Source organism: Loxodonta africana, chromosome 7 (genome assembly GCF_030014295.1).
Source record: "Loxodonta africana isolate mLoxAfr1 chromosome 7, mLoxAfr1.hap2, whole genome shotgun sequence".
Taxonomy (NCBI): domain Eukaryota; kingdom Metazoa; phylum Chordata; class Mammalia; order Proboscidea; family Elephantidae; genus Loxodonta; species Loxodonta africana.
In genome coordinates this window covers 39,733,652-39,753,491 of record NC_087348.1, presented here as the reverse complement: position 1 = coordinate 39,753,491, position 19,840 = coordinate 39,733,652, and the positions used below count along the sequence as shown (strand labels likewise).

Genomic DNA, 19,840 nt, shown 5'->3' with positions numbered 1-19,840 from the left:
AAGAGTTTAACTCCAGCCTCAGATTGTGAGAGGTGTAGTTTGCACGTGTGTGGATCCGCATCTTCTAGCCTCTGTAGAGCACACAGGGGGGTAATGTAATGTTCAGATTGGACTGTAGTATTCAAGCACAGAGCTACAGTCTAGCTCCCTATATTAGATATTAAAAACCAGGCTCACTTGGTTAAGGGACTTGTCTAAAAAAAAAAAAAAAAAGACATCATTAATTACCAGTAGATTTGGAACCTGAAACTGGTTTTCCTGATTTACTATACCAGATGCCTTAGGATTTTAATGGAGTGGGCAAATCATAGACAATAGTATTTATTGAGTGAAAGAAGGTTCTTTAAAAAACATGCTGTTTGATTCCAATAGGGTTTGCATCTTTAAATATCAGGGCCCAGGTTTTGGTTAAGAAACCAAAATCTATCAGCAGCAACATAGCTCAGTTGTGGATCATTGTTGAGCACAATGTAAACTAGAGTTCTTACATGAATGTTGAAGGCCTAAGATAGTGTTTTAGCAAGATTATGTAATACAGTGGTTAGCATCAGAGTCATACAAATTCATGTTTGAGCCCCAGCTCTGCCATTACTATCTGTCTGATCCCAGTAAAGTAAATTAAGTGTCCTTGTCTGTAGAATGAAAGATGATCAAAGCTATCTCATACACTTGTTGGGAGGCCTATCACGTAGTAGATGTTGAATACAAAGTACAAAGCACTGAGAACTATAAAGGTGCAAATTATGGGTCTTTATTATCTTATTGGCACCCTGGTGGTGCAGTGGTTAAGAGCTTGGCTGCTATGCAAAAAGTCAGCAGTTCAAATCCACCAGCCATTCCTTGGAAACCCTGTGGGGCAATTCTGCTCTGTCCTTCAGGGTTGCTATGAGTCAGAATCAACTCAGTGGCAGCAGGTTTGGTTTTGGGCTTAATTGTCTTATTTAACCCTAGAAAATACGTTGTGGTCTTTTAGTTTTGTAGGTTACGCGTGAACAGCCTTGTAAGCAGGATTTCACTTTTTCAATGAGTCATTTGTAGAATCTCTTGTTATTTTTAATTTACTACATCTCCCTCACTGCTCTTGGCATTTCTGTCTGTTATTGGAAAGGAGAGCTTTGTGTGTTTATCTGTATCTCTGTATGTGTGTGTGTATATATATATTTGTTGCTGTTGTTGAGTGCTGTCGAGTCGATTCCAACTCATAGAGACCCTATAGGACAGAGTAGAAGTGCCCCATACTGTTTCCAAGGTTGTAAACTTTACAGAAGCAGACCGCCACATCTTTCTCCCAATATGTATATATAAATAGAGATATGGTGACCCTTTTCTGAAAGGTTTTTTTGTTAGTGTCAGTTCCACCTGATTTTGCTTGGTATTTCATCTTCTGAAAATTTATCCTTATTTTATGCCACTTGTGTCAAAAGAGGAAATTCCATTGTCTTGTACTTTTTCCCTAGAATGTAGGCATCACCTAGCCTGAGAAGGTAATACTTTGGAACAGATCTTTCTCAGAGTTGCAGTATCTCATACTCCAGATTACCCCAAGAATATTATTGGATCCCATTCAGTAACAAAAGAAATCCATTTGATTTGGGAAGAGGGAGTTGTTTTTTGTTTTGTTTTGTTTTTTTCATTATTTCAAAGAAAGCTCAACAATTTCATAAAAAACAAAAAACATTTAGCCCTCTTGATGTGGCATATTGTAATTAACTAGTTTACTAATGAACTTAACACATCTTTACTGAAATTTGTTAAGATCACTGGAAGAAGTTATTACTGCTAATAGACCTGAAATCATTCTGATACAAATTAGAAAAGAATCCAGCATCTACCAACACTTAAATAAATACCAGTATTCACTATTGGAAGTGTGTGTGATGGCATTTTTTAGAACTAAAAACTCATTGTTTTTCACCTAGAAAATGTATGCTATAATGTAAATGTATACTAAAATGTAAATTGTATGCTATGTAGATTCAAAAGCTCATTGCTAGTACTGAACTAATTACAATATTGAATTTTTTACAGTACTAGTTTCTGCAGTAATTCTGCTCATGAACGGTCGCTTTGTTGAGTTCCAGCTCTGAAAAGCAGAAGCTTAAACAGGAGCAGAATTCCTCTGCAGAAACCATAGAGTTCTTATACTTGAAATCTAAACAATTGCATCTACTCCAGTTGTCTGTGAGCGTTACTAAACAATGGGTAAAACAAAAAGCCAAAACTTGCCAACGGTGGTTAGCATTTTGGTACCTTCATTGAAATCAGATATTTCTGTTTGCATTTTGCTTTGTAATTTGTGCAGTAATGAAATAAGCTTAGTAAGTCATCCTAATAGTCTGACATAACTGTCTAAAGCCTTTATTATGATAGTACAAAGGTTTCAAGAGATCAATAAAGCTTATGATCTTTTTCCACATAATAACCAAGGAGTTCATATTCTAATTGATTTTTATTAGACAAGAAATTAAGCTGCCCCTTCATCCACCCCTTTCCCAGCCTAAACAATTCTCTTCTGAAAATCTATTTGAAAAGCTACCAGTTTAACAGCATTTCACATAAGCTTTTCAGATCAAAATTAGCTAAGTACTCTTGGAAACCTTTTTAAAATAATTTTTCCGACCACTATTGTTAGTCTCCCACAAATTATTTTCTTTAAGATACATACTTAGTAAAACTATTTTTAGAGCAATTATGAGATAATGCCTTGAATAGTGTGAGCTTAATGGTAAAATTGTAGACAGTATGTCAGCATCAGCAAGTATTTTATTGCTTGTCATATATAATTATGGAATGTCTTCTGCAGATTTTTAGTTTATGTTTCCTGAAACGCCTGCACAGGTAATGTATCTTATTACCTTTGGATACTGATTCGTTCATCTTAAAAATACAAAATTATTATGCTCACAAAATTTTCCTACTGGTTAAATATGTCAGTTAGTACAGAATTATTTGTCTGACAGTTTATCCAAACTTTTATGAACGTAGAAACAATTTTAATGACTGCCATTTGTTAGGTGCCTATGTTATTAAATGATCTGCTTATCATCTTTCTCTCTTCTAAATAGCATTTAATAAATCCTCCTTCTTCATAGGTAATTTTATATCACCACCACAGTTTCAAGGCTGCTGTGAAGGGAAATTTAATAGACCGATTTTTTTAATTGCCCACTCTTGAGTTAACTGTCAAAGAGAAGTTAGTGCTTCCAGCTTTAACTAAACGTTTTATTTTGGCAGTTTTGAAATACATATTCTTTTCCACATTTATAGGTTTATTATTTTATAATTTGGTTTAACTTAAATAGAACTGAATTAGTCACATGTAACAAACTCATTCTTCAATAACAACATACTTGGCCCTGTTTAAAGCAAAATGGAATCTGTTAAATAAACCTATAATGTTTGTCATTATAAGCTATTTATAAGGTCTCTGAAGTATTCAACATTAAAAAAGGAATTTTTTTTATTGTGATTTAAGTGAATGTTTACAGAGCAAATTAGTTTCTCATTAAACAGTTAATATACAAATTGTTTTGTGACATTAGTTGCCAACCCCGAGATGTGTCAACATTCTCCCCTTTTGCCATTCGTCTAGTTTTTCTGTCACTTCCTGCCTTCTCATTTTTGCTTTTGGGCTGGTGTGCCCAATAGTCTCGTATACATGACTGAACTATGAATATGAAGCATGTCCCTCAACATGTGTTGTTGCTGGCCCTATAAACCCATTGCCATTGAGTTGATTCTGACTCATAGTGACCCTATAGGACAAAGTAGAACTGCCCCAAGAGTTTCCAAGGAACGCCTGGTGGGTTCAAACTACTGACCTTTTGGTTAGCAGCAGTCACTCTTAACCGCTACACCACCAGGGTTTCTAAAACCAGGACTCGTCCGGGATTTGAACCCAGGCCCTTTCACACCCAAAGCAAGAATCATACTCCTAGGCCAACGAGCCACTGTGTTACTGGTCCTATAGTCCTGTCTAATCTTTGGTTGAAGGATGAACCTCAGGAGTGACTTCAGTGCTGAATTAAAAGCGTGTCCGGAGGCCATACTCTTGGGGCTTCTCCAGTCTCTGTCAGACCAGCAAGCCTGGTCTTTTTTTTTTTTGTGAACTTGAATTTTGTTCTGCATTTTTCTCCCACTCTGTCTGGTACCCTTTATTGCTATCCCTGCCAGAGCACTTAGTGGTGGTAACCAGGCACCACCTAGTTGTGCTGGGCTCAGTCCTGTGGCGGTTGTGGTAGTTGTGGTCCATTAGTCCTGTGGATTAATCTTTCCCTTGTGTTTTGGTCTTCATTCTCCTTTGCTCCAGCCCGGATGGGACCAGTGGATATATGTTAGATGGCTGCTCTCAGGCTTTTAAGACCCCAGTCACTACTCACCACAGTCAGATATAGAACATTTTCTTTATATATGGACTGTGTTATGCCAGCTGAGCTAGATGTCCTCCAAGACCATGGTCCCCAGCCCCTCAGCCCAATAGCTTGGTCTCTCATGGTGTTTAGATGTGCCTGTAAAGCTTCTATGACTTTCGCCTGGCTAATTTGTGCTAACTTCCCCAGTATTGTGTACTGTCTTACCCTTCACCAGAGTTACCACTTACCTGTTATCTAGTTAGTGTTTTTCCCTCCCTACCCCTCTCCTCCCTTGTAACCATCAAAAATTGTTTCTTTCTGTGTGGAAACATTTTCATGTGTTTTTATGACAGTGGTCTCATACAGTATTTGTCTTAAAAAAGGAATTTTTTTCTTTGAAAAAATAAATATATCATGGAGAATGAAACCTTATGAATAATGATTATCTTCTCTAACGACCAAAAAAATGGGAAATAAATTTTGAGAACAATGTAAGCAGAATGATTAAATATCTAATCTGTAGATCCAGAAATACATAGATAAGGTAATACAAAGAGAGATTTTTCTAAGCTTTTATTATCCCAAAATATTTACTAAATACTTGTCATCCTTCAGCTTCACTGTTTGCAAATAAAGTTATATCTAGCAAAGATATGTTCTGTTACTTGAACAGTTTAGATTATGCTATTATTATGTCCTTATTTATGATTTTACCTTTAGTATTGTTTATTCAGTATTATTTTCCTTATATTATAAAACATAAGACCAGTGATAGGTTACATGCATGAGACTTTATTTACATGAGATGCTTACAGGGTTGCCACAAACAATTGGCATTGATGTTTACTGAATATAATTAAACATTAAACCCAGAATTTCTGAACTGTGGTCTTGTCTTAATTCACAGAGACATGTGCTCACTTAAAATACTGGCCCAGGCCTTTAGAAATTCTGAATAAATGTTATACAAAAGAGCTTAAACTGTAATGTTTAGGTATTCTTAGAATTTTACACAAGTTTCTGGTAGCATGTACTTGAAAACTTTCACCACTAGAGAAAAAATAGAAGAATTTTCAAATGATGTATATGAGCTTTAATATGTTCCAGTGTGCAGATGAATTGATTATCCTGTGTTATCTTTACAGCGATTCCATGTTTCCTGTGTAATTGTTTCATTGACCATGATTTGTCTATATTCTTCACCTTAAATTTCTGTAGATTGGTAGCTTGCAGCTTAAAGCAATTTTACGTACACTTTAGATTTTGAAGAAATACATCATGCATCTTGCTGCCCTCTTGTGGGCTGTCCAGCATATACGGCCTGCAGTTAAGAACCTTTTCTTTACCTCATCCTGCATAAGAATTAATGAAGATAAAACCAGAAGAATTAGATGGTGCCTGGCTACCACTATTGACTGCTGTGACTGGGATCACGACAAAGGGTCCTGGACAGAGTGAGAGAAAAATGTAGAACAAAAAATTAAACTCAACAAAAAAGACCAAACTTACTGGTCTAAAAGAGGCTGAAGGAACCCCCAAGACTATGGCCTTAAGATACCCTTCTGACCGTGAACTGAAGCCATTCCCAGAGACCACCTTCCAGCCAAACAGTAGACAAGCTCATAAAATAAACAACACCCGAGAGGAACATGTTCATTAGAACAAACAATTACATATAATCAAAAGGGCAATATTTGCCCAAAAGCAAAGATGAGAAGGCAGGAAAAGGTAGAAAATCAGGACAAAAAGAAATAGGGAACCCAGGGTGGAAGTGGGGGAGAGTGCGGACACATTGTAGGGAATAAAACCAAAGCCATGAAACTCTTTATGTGCAGACTGTTGAACGGGAATCCAATTTGCTCTGTAAACTTTCACCTAATGTACAGCAAAAAAAAAGAAGGGTTAATGAAGATACCTGTGGGTTTTTTTTAAAAAACAGGACAGTTTTAAAGGCCCAATTTTTATAACATTATTAATATTCTGCCAGTTACCATCTCCATTTAATTCTTTAAGAATTAATTTACTGTGTGTTTCCAAATCCTGGGCACATTCTGCAACAAAGCCAAGTGTGTAATAAGTTTCTACGTTTTTATATTTCTTCACTTAAAAGAGTTTTAATTTTTTGTTTTACAAATAATAGCTTGACAAATGCCTACATCATAGAAGAGGGGAATAAGAAAAGTCCCCATTTTATGAATGTAGAAGCAAAGGTTGTGATTTACTCAAGCCACGGAGTTAGTGGTGGAGCCGAGACTAAAACCCAAGTCCTCCGCCTTCCTATCCCAGAGTGGTCCCGTGCATAATACCCTTACTCTCAACAACAATCTCATAAACAATTCCACAGCCATGAATGACAGAATTCATATTTGTAGGTTCTTGGGACATTTTCTAAAAGTGGTGTGTATAGTCACTACGCTTTTTATGTCATCCCTCAAAAAAAGATACACACGTTCCTATATAAAACATCAATCTAAACTAGATTATGAAGGACAATCATATTGGATCCTAAATTTGCCACTCAAATTATTCTTTTAATGGTCATCCTCAAAGCAGTTTAAACCTCTTTGGCTGTCAGTCAATGCTTACTGGCTCAGTCAGATCATGAGCATTCAAAGTGGTGAATATAAAAAGTAAGAAGCATATTAAATTTCAGGAATAAGTGGTAGAGGTTGATAGCAGGTGATAAGGTACCTGGCATTAAGCAAGTTTTCTGATTCCTGTTGCGCCTGCAATGATATAGCCGTTTCCCCTGATCATATGAAATATAGCTACAGAAAAACTTCATATGAACAAAGATGTATTCACCTTTTCTCTCACAGTCCACTGGCTAAAAACCCCAAATACTAAGAATTGGGAAGAGGTCAGTAAAATCCTGGAAACCATGTTTTTATGTGCAAAGTGGCCACTGAGATGAGTGGCTCCAGGTGACTTTAATTTGGTGACATAAAGCAAGAGGAAACAGTGTGATACCATAAGTTATTTGTCTGTTTTTCACCTAATTTAGTGCATTGGCTATATGTACTTAGGTGTGGTAGATATGCTCAAATCAAAATACCTGTCTTAATTCCATACCTCTGAAGTGGGGTCTGCGATCAGGGAATTGGAGAACTTTGTTACTAAAATCCTTAAGACCCTGCTCAAAACATTTTTTGATAGAGGGATTTACGTTTGTTACTAAACCTTGAAAACTAAGGTCATTGTTCTTGAGTTTTGACTTCTCTTTTTTCTAATATGGGGCCCTGGTGGTGCTGTGGTTTAGCGTTTGGCTGCTAACCAAAAGGTCAGTAGTTTGAATCCACCAGCCACTCCTTGGAAACCCCATGGGGCAGTTTTCCTCTGTCCTGTAGGGTTCGCGATGAGTCAGAATTGACTAGATGGCAACAGGTTAGCCTTTGTTGTTTTTTTTCTAATTAAAAAAAAATAGGTGCTATATTAGTTCAAATAGCATGCATACCACCTATACCAAAGAAAGGGACATTGCCTAGTGCTTGGTTTTTTGCTTGTATCTAAGTGCTATGAGATATTACTAGGCCGAAGTCCTAATCAATTATGGAATAACTGTGGTCTTAGTGCTATCCTTATAATTCACTTAATCTGAGGAGTAAAATAGACCAAGTAGACCTTGAGATTTTATAAATCTTAACCTTACATTATATCCTTATCCTAGGGGAGGAAAAAATAAGCCTGATACATCCAACAGGTGCTTCTGATGGCAGGTCCTTTGCCTCTGATCATATCTCCGTGCCTCCATTTGTAGCTTGAGAAAGAGGACCACAGTGAAGGCCTATTGGTTTTCCTACTAGATCCTTTTCCTCAACAACAGCAGGTGACCGTTCACTTACAGCAGGAGAGAGCCAAATAGTCACCCTCATTGAAAACCAACATCTGTGGTTCAGTCACTAAGACTGAGAAAATCAGATTATTACATTTGTTTCCTCAGTGTTTGCTTGAAGCAAATTTCCCTAGGCTGAAGTAAGAAGGAGTTTTAAATTAAAAAAAAAAAAAAAAACTTTTAAAGCTATGGAAGTTAATTTCCTTTCTTTTTCAGTATACGTTTCCGCGTGGAAAAATATCTCTGTAGTTAACTTCTGACAGATGTTTAAATTCTCTTGTTCAGAGATCTAATCTGACCTTCCACATTCTAGAGGAAGTTACAGCTGCTGGGAGCTTGGATTCCGTTGCTGGGGTAGTCTATACGTCGTGTCTGTGTCTCAGCTGGTGCTTGCTTTGTTCTTGTGCTTTCGTCACTAAAGAGAAGGCCAGATTTCTAGCAAGTTCTCCTTTCTCTTCTCTAAAAGGAGACAAGGAGTATAAGTCTGCAGAAACCAAGTCAGCTCGGAATTCTTGGACAAAGCAGGTTTCTCTACCATGTGTGAACAGGGTGTTTCCTAGGATAGAATTCAACTCCAGAATATGTAGTAAAAGGGAAACACAAGCCCACACACTTGTATTTGGGGTTACATGATTTTTTTGTTTAAACTCTCTTCTGACTCATTCCTCTCGCCAAGAGGGAAGAACAATATAATCCTGAGATTGCCCATTCCAGGTCTTCATTGTGGTCTGGTTTCTTTCTGACATTGCACTTTTAAAGTCAGTCAGTACATAACCATTATTTTCAAACCTCCTGCAGAAGATTTCATTCAGCAGTAATTGCTGAATGAGAACAACTCTAAGGAGCCATCACATTTGTTGAAATGATTTTTGTCTTTCTCACATAGAGGACAGTACAGGGCAAAAGAAGTGAGGCATCTGCATTTGTATCTCAGGAGCAGCCATCAGCAACCTAGGTTTTACCCAAAGCGAGGCGTTCTGTATGCTTACGTTAGCAGTGGTTACATTAATGTTGCTTCCCAAGAATTTTCTTATAGTAGAACAGTAGTTTCTCTCTCCATTTCAGATAAAAAAATCTAGACACAGAAAAGTAAGTTGATTTGTCCAAGTTCATATTGTAAGACTTCAGCCAAGGCAGGATTTGAGTTCCTTCCATGGAATATTCTTCTTAGTTACAAGGTCTACTAGACTCTTTCACAGCCTCTGGAGGTGGAAATCGTGAAGGTGCCTGGGCCCAGTAAGGTTTCTTTCTTCCTCAAGAGCTATACCTCCTCACGTTCTGTGAAAGTTCTTTGGAATTAGCAGATTGTTCCAGATGCAGCTCTCCATGGTGCTGTACCCATTCCTCTGTGTGGTGCCAAAGCCCCACCTGCTACCTCTAGTTAAGGTTTCCTGGTAATATTTTGATGTAACGTTACACAGCAGTAGTGAGCAACTGAAAAATATACCTTTTGTTCACACCAAGATTAATTTTGTTATCTTTTCTGAAAAGTGGATTATTTTACAAGAAAAATAAGCATTGTGAAATAATGTTATGAGGTAGCTTAAATTATAATAAAAAGCATTTCATTTCTAAGTTACCTAATTATTTACCAAAAAAAAAAAGATTTTATAACTGAGATGATTTGATTGCAGTCGGGTAGAAAGGTAAGGAGAGATACAGGTACCATAAAGGTCACTCATGTCTGTTAAGAGGATGGTTTTATCTGTATTTCTCACCCATGTACTGTATATTTAATTGAATGTGCCACAGTGCCTCCTATAAGGTAACTTTTGCAAAAGAAGAAAGGAAACTTACAAAATAAACCACTTAGAGTAGGGATAGTAGTAACATCTTTACAATGTTCCACTGTTCATGAAGACTGCTTTTCTAATATCTGTTACTTTGTTTTCAGTGACATAAAGTTCAAGTTCAAATCCTAGCTCCCATTATAAATTATCATTATTATTATTATTAAATTATTACTGTTAATGATTTAGTTCATTATATAATAGGTATTGTTGTCAGGTGCCATCGAGCCCATTTTTGACTCATAGCAACCCCATGTGACAGAGTAGAAGTGCCCCATAGGGTTTCCTAGGTTGTAATCTTTATGGAAGCAGATTGCCAGGTCTTTCTCCCATAGAGCCCTTGGGTGGGTTCGAACCACAACCTTTTGGTTAGCAGCTGAGTGTTTAACTGTTGTGCCACCAGGGCTCCTTATATGATAGGTAGCATAAGGTTATTACAGGATTATTATACTTATTTGTTGTATATATTTAAAAAGTGTGTTGGAGGGAGACAGATTTGGGAGAGGACTGAGGCAAGGGTAACAGCCTAGAGGGAGTTAGTTGTTCACCAGCAAAGAGGTAGTGTTGATTTAACCTGGCAGAGTATCTGTAGTTTATTTTCATATTGTAAGGCAGTAAATTCTCACTGTCTACTAAAAATGTTCTTTAGAGAGCATAGAGCAAATTCTGAGGCTAACTTCTAAATCTACTAAATATCTTAAACCCATAGTTGTTGAGTTGATTCCAGCTCATAGCGACCTATAGGACAGAGTAGAACTGCCCCATAGGGTTTCCAGGGAGCAGCTGGTGGATTCAGACTGCCAACCTTTTGCCTAACAGCTGAGTTCTTAACCACTGCACTAGCAGGGTTCCTACTGAATGTCTTAGAGTTCAGATATCCTGAGCAAGTTAATCCAAAGTAATAGTTTTCTTCTAAAAGATTTGCAAAATGAATTCTGTGCTGCCTTCAAATCTCAACACACTCACACACACACTGAAAGTTGGGGTTAGGCAAATACCCTGATAACTTGCAGTTGATCTTACTGAAGATTCTGTCTGAGTCGGCAGAGCTAAAACACCTTGTTGAAAGGGATTACACTGGGATAACTTCTTATTCCTTTGTAACTTTTCAGGGAGACAGCAACCGTAATAATAGCGGTTTACCACATACAAGGCAGTGGTCTAGCTCTTTACATTTAATTCTCAGCAGCCCAATGAAATGGGTGCTATTATTGAAGTTATTTCACAGATACGAAAAGGGATACACAAAGAGGTTAAAAATAACTTGCGCTGTTTTACATAGGTAGAAAGTGGTAGAAACAGGATTGAAACTCTTGCAGTCTGGCTCCAGAGTCTGTGCTCTTAACCACCATGCCCGAATGCTTTAAGAACTACATGATTGTGTTATTAAAGCTAACTTCAGTTACTTGACTAAAGAAAGTTTTAATGCTTTTCAATTCACTCGTGATGTTTCTTTATCGTAATTAATCCTAAAGGATCCTGTGGTACTCAACCATGAATCTCTTACCAACTCATGAGATTCAGATAGTAAAGGTTCTTTTTAACCTGTAAGTGGTCACCCAGTCCTAGTTAGAAAGTAGAGCATATTATCCTAGGACTTTTGTAAACAGAATTAATATGAGAAGATAAGAGATTTTCTTAACCATAGTATTGGTAGGAGCTCCTGAGAACTTAATTACTCTGCAAAAGTGTAAAACTGTTTAGGGATAAATTGTGCTTTTATCCCTAAGGAGACTTATGCTTTGACAAAGTATATTAAATATTCAGTTGTTTTTTTCGTTGTAAGATAGGTTAATGTTAAGAACCTGATTTAATGGACACGAAAAGAGAGAGTGGAGGGAGAGAGCGGGCTGTCTCATTAGGGGGAGTGTGTAGCAAAGTGTATATGGGTTTTTGTGTGAGAGACTGACTTGATTTGTAAACTTTCACTTAAAGCACAATAAAAATTATTAAAAAAAAAAAAAAAGAACCTAATTTATGCAGAAGATACTTTAAGCACAGAAAAATATGCCGGCATGCCTAAAATCTCACAGCAGTTCCAGAATCAGAAATACCCTCCTTAGAGTTTTACGCTTAGTTGGTATTGCCTTGTAGTGTCTTACTTCACAGTGAAACCAAACTGCCAGAATCTGATGTTCAGTGCTTTGCAACAAGTACCAAGCATTAAGCACAAAAAAATGTTCCCATTTTCACCTGGGACCTTGTTATCGAATGCGTTTCATTTAAATCATGTAGTTCCTAATTAAAAAAATATTGCATCTCAAAGTTATTTTAAGCCCTAAAATCCCCTCGTTTTTGTGCCAGCAGAAAATAATCATATGCATGGAAAATAACTTGTTACTCTTCAGATGTCTTTCCATTTTTCCTTCTCCAGCATTTCCTTAAGTTTGTTTAACGCGAACATTGTCTCCACCCCGCGAGGAAGACAGGTAATATTGTCCACGTAGGTAGTTTGTTTCAGTTTTCCTCTCAGGGTAAACCGACCTATACTAGAGTGCAAAGAATAGAAACTTGAGTTTTCTGAAGTGCTTTATTTGTCTCAGACAACTGGAAGGAGTAATTAAAGAATTAGGTAATTTGACTTTTTCTTATTAGCCAAGCTACTTATATAATGCCTGCCAAAACTCTAAACCAGGGTGTTTTAAACTGTTAAAAGAGTTAATATTAGCAGTTATAGTCTTAAAGCATTTTTTTTTAATCATTTCGATGCTGCCTGCTTCCTGGATATTTATTAAATATTTTTCAAGAAATACCCTAACATAAGCTTTTCATCCTTCCTTTTATTCCCCCAGTTCTCTTCCCTGATCCCCTCTTCTGCCCTCCCTCTAAGAAATGTTGGCCTGAGAGTAAAACATTCTTAGAGTGCACAAAGCTTGCTTCAAGAGGATGTCTGGGTTTGATGTCATGCAGGAGGACTGAGTTTAGCTCTGGGGTCTTCTGCACATCATGTCTTCTAAAATGCTTACCTATGAAGCATTTTTCATATTGCAGAGATTTAAAAAGATGAAACCAATTAAATCATCATAGTGGGATAGAAGAGAAAAAGAAGATTTACAAAGGCTGGGGAAGAAAGTCAGCTGTGGGAAACATGGCTAGAATCTCACTGAGTTCCAGTGTTAAAAGTCTGTCCTTTGATTGTGTGATATTAAGTTTTACTTAACCTGTGTGTAAAGGTGAAAGATGCTTAAGGGACAAATTCACTGAACCTGAGGGGAGAAAATATTCTGTAGGGATAAAATGTATTTTAAAATTGTCCCCATCGTTGTCATCATTATTTCCTCTCGCTTTTAATAGTCATGGTTATTTATATCCCAATTAAGAATTGTCTATGAGGTGTGTGTTGTTCTGCAAGTAAAGCAGAGGCAATGGGGTGTGCAGAGCTGCTTTTATAAGTCCCACCTAGTCTTCAAAACTCGAGTTCTACCTAGCCAATGCTTACTTTGAAGCACTTATTTGGCACGGCATGCTACCTCGTTATTTTTTGTTGTCTTGTATATATTGTCTCCCCAAATTGCTTGTAAATGTCTTAAAAGCTGGAGGTCACTTGAAATACAGAATCCTCACTTTCTGACGTAGCCTTGTTGAATTTAGCAGCCTTAGATGTGTGATAGTGTAAACTGGAAGATGGAAAGTGAATCCCTAAGACTTGCCTGAGAAAGTGACGCCCCTTCTTCTAAATTCAGTAAGTTGGAGATGGTTTTGAGTCCATTGCATTCTCTTGCACAGTCAGGAAAATGGCCTGACAAGTGCTTTCTTAAATTATGGAATATTATGAATAGAATCTAAAACGGAGCCATCAGATCCAGAAAAAGACTTCTTGTATGTCCATCGCTGCAGAGAGAGCTTGACTGGGGGCATGCCTCTCTCTTTGAGATAGCATTCTCTAGAAAAGATATTCTTTTAAATTATGTTTGAATGCACCAATAAGGAAAGGCAGTTTACACACTCTTAGCCAAATAATTGTCGTCTAATAGAAAAGTTACACTTGCCACTGAAGAGGCATCTTCAACAGCAAGCACAGAAGAAGACATCTGTTCAGTTTAGCCAGATCAGCCGGAATTAACCATCGGCAGTCAAAGGTGTGACAGATGTCATAGCCAGATCACTCCCATGTCAGGCACAGCGTTATACCTGGTGAATGGCCATCAGGTGGAGCTGGATGGTGGCACCTTGTCCATATTAACACACAGTCCCTAATCGGGTCAGAACCTTCGACTCACTGGCAAAATTGTAATAGAGGTCATCCTCACTGTACATATCAAAGTGCTAGGATTACACTCAAGATTTCACATTTCATGCTTGGGTAACTCTTGGGTAAGTCTTTCATGACCAGGATTCGCTTTCCAAAAGAGTGACAGGCATCTTCGTGATATTGTGGTTTTAAATATGGTCTCTACTCTGCCACTACCCGCTCTCCGTTTCCTTGGTTTTTAATTTTTTATAATCTCTTGCCTTTTGGTATATCTTTCGTTTAAAGCTATGGTGTAAATTGTAATTCATCAATCTCAGACTTATTCAGGTACTGATCTGTCGTTTCTCCCCTTTGAAATACAAATAGAAAGAAAACTCTTTGGTGATATTTTCATTTTCAACAATATGTTTCGCAGCCATGCATTATGGGTAGAACACAATCTTGGGGCTTGATCTTTGTTGTCATAGATTTTTTTTTCCCCAAATACTTGGTTCTTACAATAGGCTAGCAGGTGAAATTTGAACTTCACTGCAAAAGTTTGAATCACAATAACGATGTTGCTTTGGGTTCTCCAGCTCACTAATTTTTGTGTGTTCGGCTGGAGAAAAACAGACATTGTCACCTTTTTGTTTTTCTTGATATTTTGGGACTTGAACTATGAGACTACACCAAAGAGATGTTTCTAATGTGCTGTATCTGTGTCTCTTGTTATTGAGGTAATTGTTATGAGAAAAGCCTGGACAACAACCATGACAGACAGAAATATTTTGACAACTCACAGCCCCTGGATGCTGCTGAAGAAGAGCCCTCTGAGAGAGGAACAGAGGAGGACCCTGTACTTTCTGTTGAGAATTCAGGGAGGGACTCAGATGCCCTTAGACTTGAAAGTAAGTTGATTTGACCTGAGCTCTGCTTCTGGGGAACAATCAACTCTCAGGCTTTAAGCTTAGGCTTTCTTTACTTCCCAGAGTTTGCTTCCTTCTTTTTAACAGTCCATCATTCTATTGTGGGATCACGTGGGTGATCCTTAGATGGTGAGGCGGAAGATAAGCTATAATGTGAAAGTGCTCTTCACGCTTCCTTTTTCCTCTACCTCAACATCTTATTTTGCTAGAATAAATTTGATTCATTTATGTACCAGTCTTTCTTCTTAATGTCATTAGTCTGTTGAGTAAGTCATTGAAAAAAAGGAAGACTCCCAACTACATGCCTTTTTTTTTTGCAATGACAGTAAAATTTGGAGAGTTGGCACTTTTCTAAGATTCCAATTTACGTCCGCATTTTGAGCTATACTGTGCTGAACTGTTCTTGCTAACATTATGAATCAATTCATAGTAGTCAAAACAAATGACTCCTTTTCAGTACTTATCCTTCTTAACTGCTTTACTGCTTTTGGAACTGTGGGCAACTCCCCACTTCTCAAAACCCTCTCATCCTGCTCTTGGCTTCTCGGTTATCACTTGCTCTAGGCCTTCTTCTTATCCTCAGACTATCTTTTAAAATTTCCTTCACTGCTTCTTTATTCTGCGCCTTATTTGTTGGGCTCCCCAGGATCCTAACCTTGGTCTTCTTTGTTTGTCCTTCTGCACGTTATCTCTTGGTGATTCAGCTGCCTTGTAGTACAGCAGTGACTCCAAATCTGTGTTTTCAGCTAGGACAGTCTCTGTAACTCCAGATGGTATTTCCACTTGTCTAGTGGACTCTGTCTGGATTTGTCACAGGTACTTAACATATCCAAAATTAAACTTGTCCTCACTTTCACTCTGTTTCCTGAATTACTTCTAGTTTTATATCTCTGTTAATGGCATGACAAGTCACCCAGGCGCGCCTATATTCAGTCACTCCCCAAGACTCATTGAATCTGTCATCTCTTTCTCTATTCCCACAGCCACTGCCTCAATTCAAACTTTGTTCATTTCTGCCTGGACTATTACAGTAGTGTCTTCTTAATTAGATTCCCCGTATCTAGTCTTTTAGTCCAGTCTAGGTATGGAGTGTGTGAGTGTGTGTGCGTGTAGGAGAGAGGAGAGAGATAACACATGTAACTGCTACAAAATTTGAAAAGAAGAAGGAAGCACTATTACCAGAAGCAACCACTGTTACCAGTTTCTTACGCGTCCTTCAAAGAGTATTTTCTAAAATACAGATCTCATCAGGTAAGTTACCTAGGTTTAAATTTTTTAATGGCTCCATTACTCATAGGAAAAGTCCAAATGTCTTAGCATTGGGTATGAGGCATTTTAGTTCCAGACTCCCTCTCCAACAGTACCACCTAGAAGGCCCTATTACTAATACCCTTCATAAGGAGCCCTGGTCACGCCGTGGTTAAGTGCTCAGCTGCTAACTGAAAGATTGGCAGTTTGAAACGCCATCCACTCTGTGGAAGAGAACACCTGGAGATCTGCTCCCCTAAAGATTACAGCCTAGAAAACCCTACGGGGCAGTTCTACTCTGTCCTGTGGGGTTGCTCTGCGTCAGAATCGAGTGGACAGCATACAACAAGAAGTACCCTACATAGCAGGAAGTGCAAACCTTTCACTGTTATCACATGCCATGCTCTTGTGAGCCTCTGTGCACTTGCACAGGCTGAGAATGGCTTGTGCGTGCTGTTCACTTTGTATAGACAATTACTCATCTGCAAGATCCAGCACAAATGTCTGAAGCATTTACAAAAGTCTCTCAGCACTGAGTTGCTCCATCTGCAGTGTCCCTCCTGCATTTTGTCAAGCCACACTTCATACAGTATGAATTGCTTGCATGTCTTGTCTCCCATCAGACTATGAGCTTCTTATACACCATGTCTTACATAACTTTATACTACTTGTGTACAGTAAATATTAAAGTAATGAAATGTGGCTTTTGCCTTCCTCTATATAAAAAAAAAAATTTGTTTTTTTCATAGGTTTGATTTACATGTCTAGCAATTACAAAACTGTGGTTCCTTCTGAGTGGTATTGTATTTAAAAAATGATGTGTAAGAGAAGCAAGGTAGACTTTAGAAAGGAAATTGTGACCTTTATACCTTTACAGGATCAGAAAATCACTTTCATCAGTTCTACCAGAAATTATTGCACTTTAAAGAAATGAATTCCCAGTAACCGGCTAAAAGGAGAGTCATTTCTAAACCAGAATACCAGTTTGTTCATTTGCAGTGGGGACTGCTCCTCTCTGGTGCCGGGCAGCCTCATGTCTCTTTCTGGTATCGAGACACTCAAAAAACCAAGTGAACAGCCATGAGATTGCTTCCTCTACCTCAAAGTAATGCAGCTCTCTAGGGACTAGACTGTAGAATAAAACCCAACTAAATTTTGCTTCCCCCACATGTCTGTCAGTTTGTCGGACTGTGGGGTCTTGCGTGTTGCTGTAGGGCTGGTAGCTATGCCACCGCTATCCAGGTACCAGCAGGGTAACCCTTGGAGGACAGGTTTCAGCTGAGCTTCCAGACTAAGATAGACTAGGAAGAAGGACCCAGCAGTCTCCTTCTGAAAAGCATTAGCCAGTGAAAACCTTATGAATAGCAGCAGAATATTGTCTGATACAATGCTGGAAGATGAGCCCCCCAGGTTGGAAGGCACTCAAAAGATGACTGGGAAAGAGCTGCCTCCTCAAAATAGAGTTGACCTTAATGACGTGGGTAGACTAAAGCTTTCGGGACCTTCATTTACTGATGTGGCACGACTCAAAATGAGAAGAAACAGCTGCAAACATCCATTAATAATCGGAACCTGGAATGTTCGAAGCATGAATCTAGGAAAATTGGAAATCGTCAGAAATTAAATGGAACACATAAATGTCTATATCCTAGGCGTTAGTGAGCTGAAATGGACTGATACTGGCCGTTTTGAATCAGACAATCATATAGTCTACTATGGTGGGAATGACAGCTTGAAGAAGAATAGGGTTAACATTCATTATCAAAAAGAACATTTCAAGATATATCTTGAAGGACAACGCTGTCAATGATAGGAAAATATCCATATGCCTACAAGGAAGACCAGTTAATATGACTGTTATTCAAATTTACACACCAACCACTAAGGCCAAAGCTGAAGAAATTGAAGATTTTTATCAGCTGCTGCAGTCTGAAATTTATCAAACATGCAATCAGGATGCATTGGTAATTACTGGTGATTGGAATGTGAAAGTTGGAAACAAAGAAGGATCAGTAGTTGGAAAATATGGCCTTGGTGATAGAAACAATGCCAGAGATCGAATGATAGAATTTTGCAAGACCAACGACTTCTTCGTTGCAAATGCCTTCTTTCACCAACATAAACAGCAGCTATACACATGGACCTCACCAGATGGAACACACAGGAATCAAATTGATTACATCTGTGAAAAGATATAATGAAAAAGCTTGATATCATCAGTCAGAACAAGGCCAGGGGCTGACTGTGGAACAGACCATCATTTGCTTATATGCAAGTTCAAGCTGAAACTGAAGAAAATCAGAGCAAGGCCACAAGAGCTAAAATATGGCCTTGAGTATATCCCACCTAAATTTAGAGACCATCTCAAGAATAGATTTGACACATTGAACACTAGTGACCGAAGACCAGACAAGTTGTAGAATGACATCAGGGGCATCATACATGAAAAAAGCAAGAGGTCATTGAAAAGACAGGAAAGAAAGAAGAGACCAAGATGGATGTCAGAGACTCTGAAACTTGCTCACGAACATCAAGTAGCTAAAGTAAAAGGAAGAAATGATGAAGTAAAAGAACTGAACAGAAGATTTCAAAGGGCGGCTTGAGAAGACAAAGTATTATAATGACATGTGCAAAGAGTTGGAGATAGAAAACCGAAAGGGAAGAACACACTTGGCATTTCTCAAGCTGAAAGAACTGTAGAAAAAATTCAGGCCTCGAGTTGCAATAGTGAAGGATTCCATGGGGAAAATATTAAAAGACACAGGAAGCATCAAAAGAAGATGGAAGGAATACACGGAGTCACTATACCAAAAAAATTAGTCAATGTTCAGCCATTTCAAGAGGTAGCATATGATCAGGAACTGAAGATACTGAAGGAAGAAGTCCAAGCTGCTCTGAAGGCATTGGCAAAAAAAAAAAAAAGGCTCCAGGAATTGATGGAATATCAGTTGAGAGGTTTCAACGAACGGATGCAGTGCTGGAGGTGCTCACTTGTCTATGCCAGGAAATCTGAAAGACTGCTTCCTGACCAACCGACTGGAAGAGATCCATATTTATGCCTATTCCCAAGATAGGTGATCCAACCGAATGTGGAAATTATAGAGCAGTGTCGTTAACATCACACGCAAGTAAATTTTTGCAGAAGATCATTCAAAAACTACGCATCGATAAAGAACAGTGACGAATCTCTGAAACATTTCATAACATGGAGGAACCTGGAAGGCATTATGCTGAACGAAATTAGAGGCAAAAGGACAAATATTGTATAAGACCACTATTATAAGATCTTGAGAAATAGTATAAACTGAGAAGAACACATACTTTTGTGGTTACGAGGGGGGGAGGGTGGGAGAGGGTTTTTTATTGATTAATCAGTAGATAAGAACTGCTTTAGGTGAAGGGAAAGACAACACTCAATACATGGAAGGTCAGCTCAATTGGACTGGATCAAAAGCAAAGAAGTTTCCGGGATAAAATGAATGCTTCAGAGGTCAGCGGAGCAAGTGCGGGGGTCTGGGGAA

At 38.2% G+C, this 19,840-nt stretch overlaps 1 protein-coding gene across 4 annotated transcripts in view; it reads left to right on the top strand.

The window, feature by feature from the left end:
* The window catches only part of TTC17 (tetratricopeptide repeat domain 17), a 124,839-nt gene that overhangs the window by 63,171 nt on the left and 41,828 nt on the right, over positions 1-19,840 (top strand). For all 4 annotated transcript variants that reach the window (XM_010592118.2, XM_023550699.2, XM_023550700.2 and 1 more), the window contains one exon: positions 14,883-15,053. In XM_010592118.2, coding sequence (XP_010590420.2) covers positions 14,883-15,053 — 171 coding nt within the window. The remainder of the gene's footprint in view (positions 1-14,882; positions 15,054-19,840) is intronic.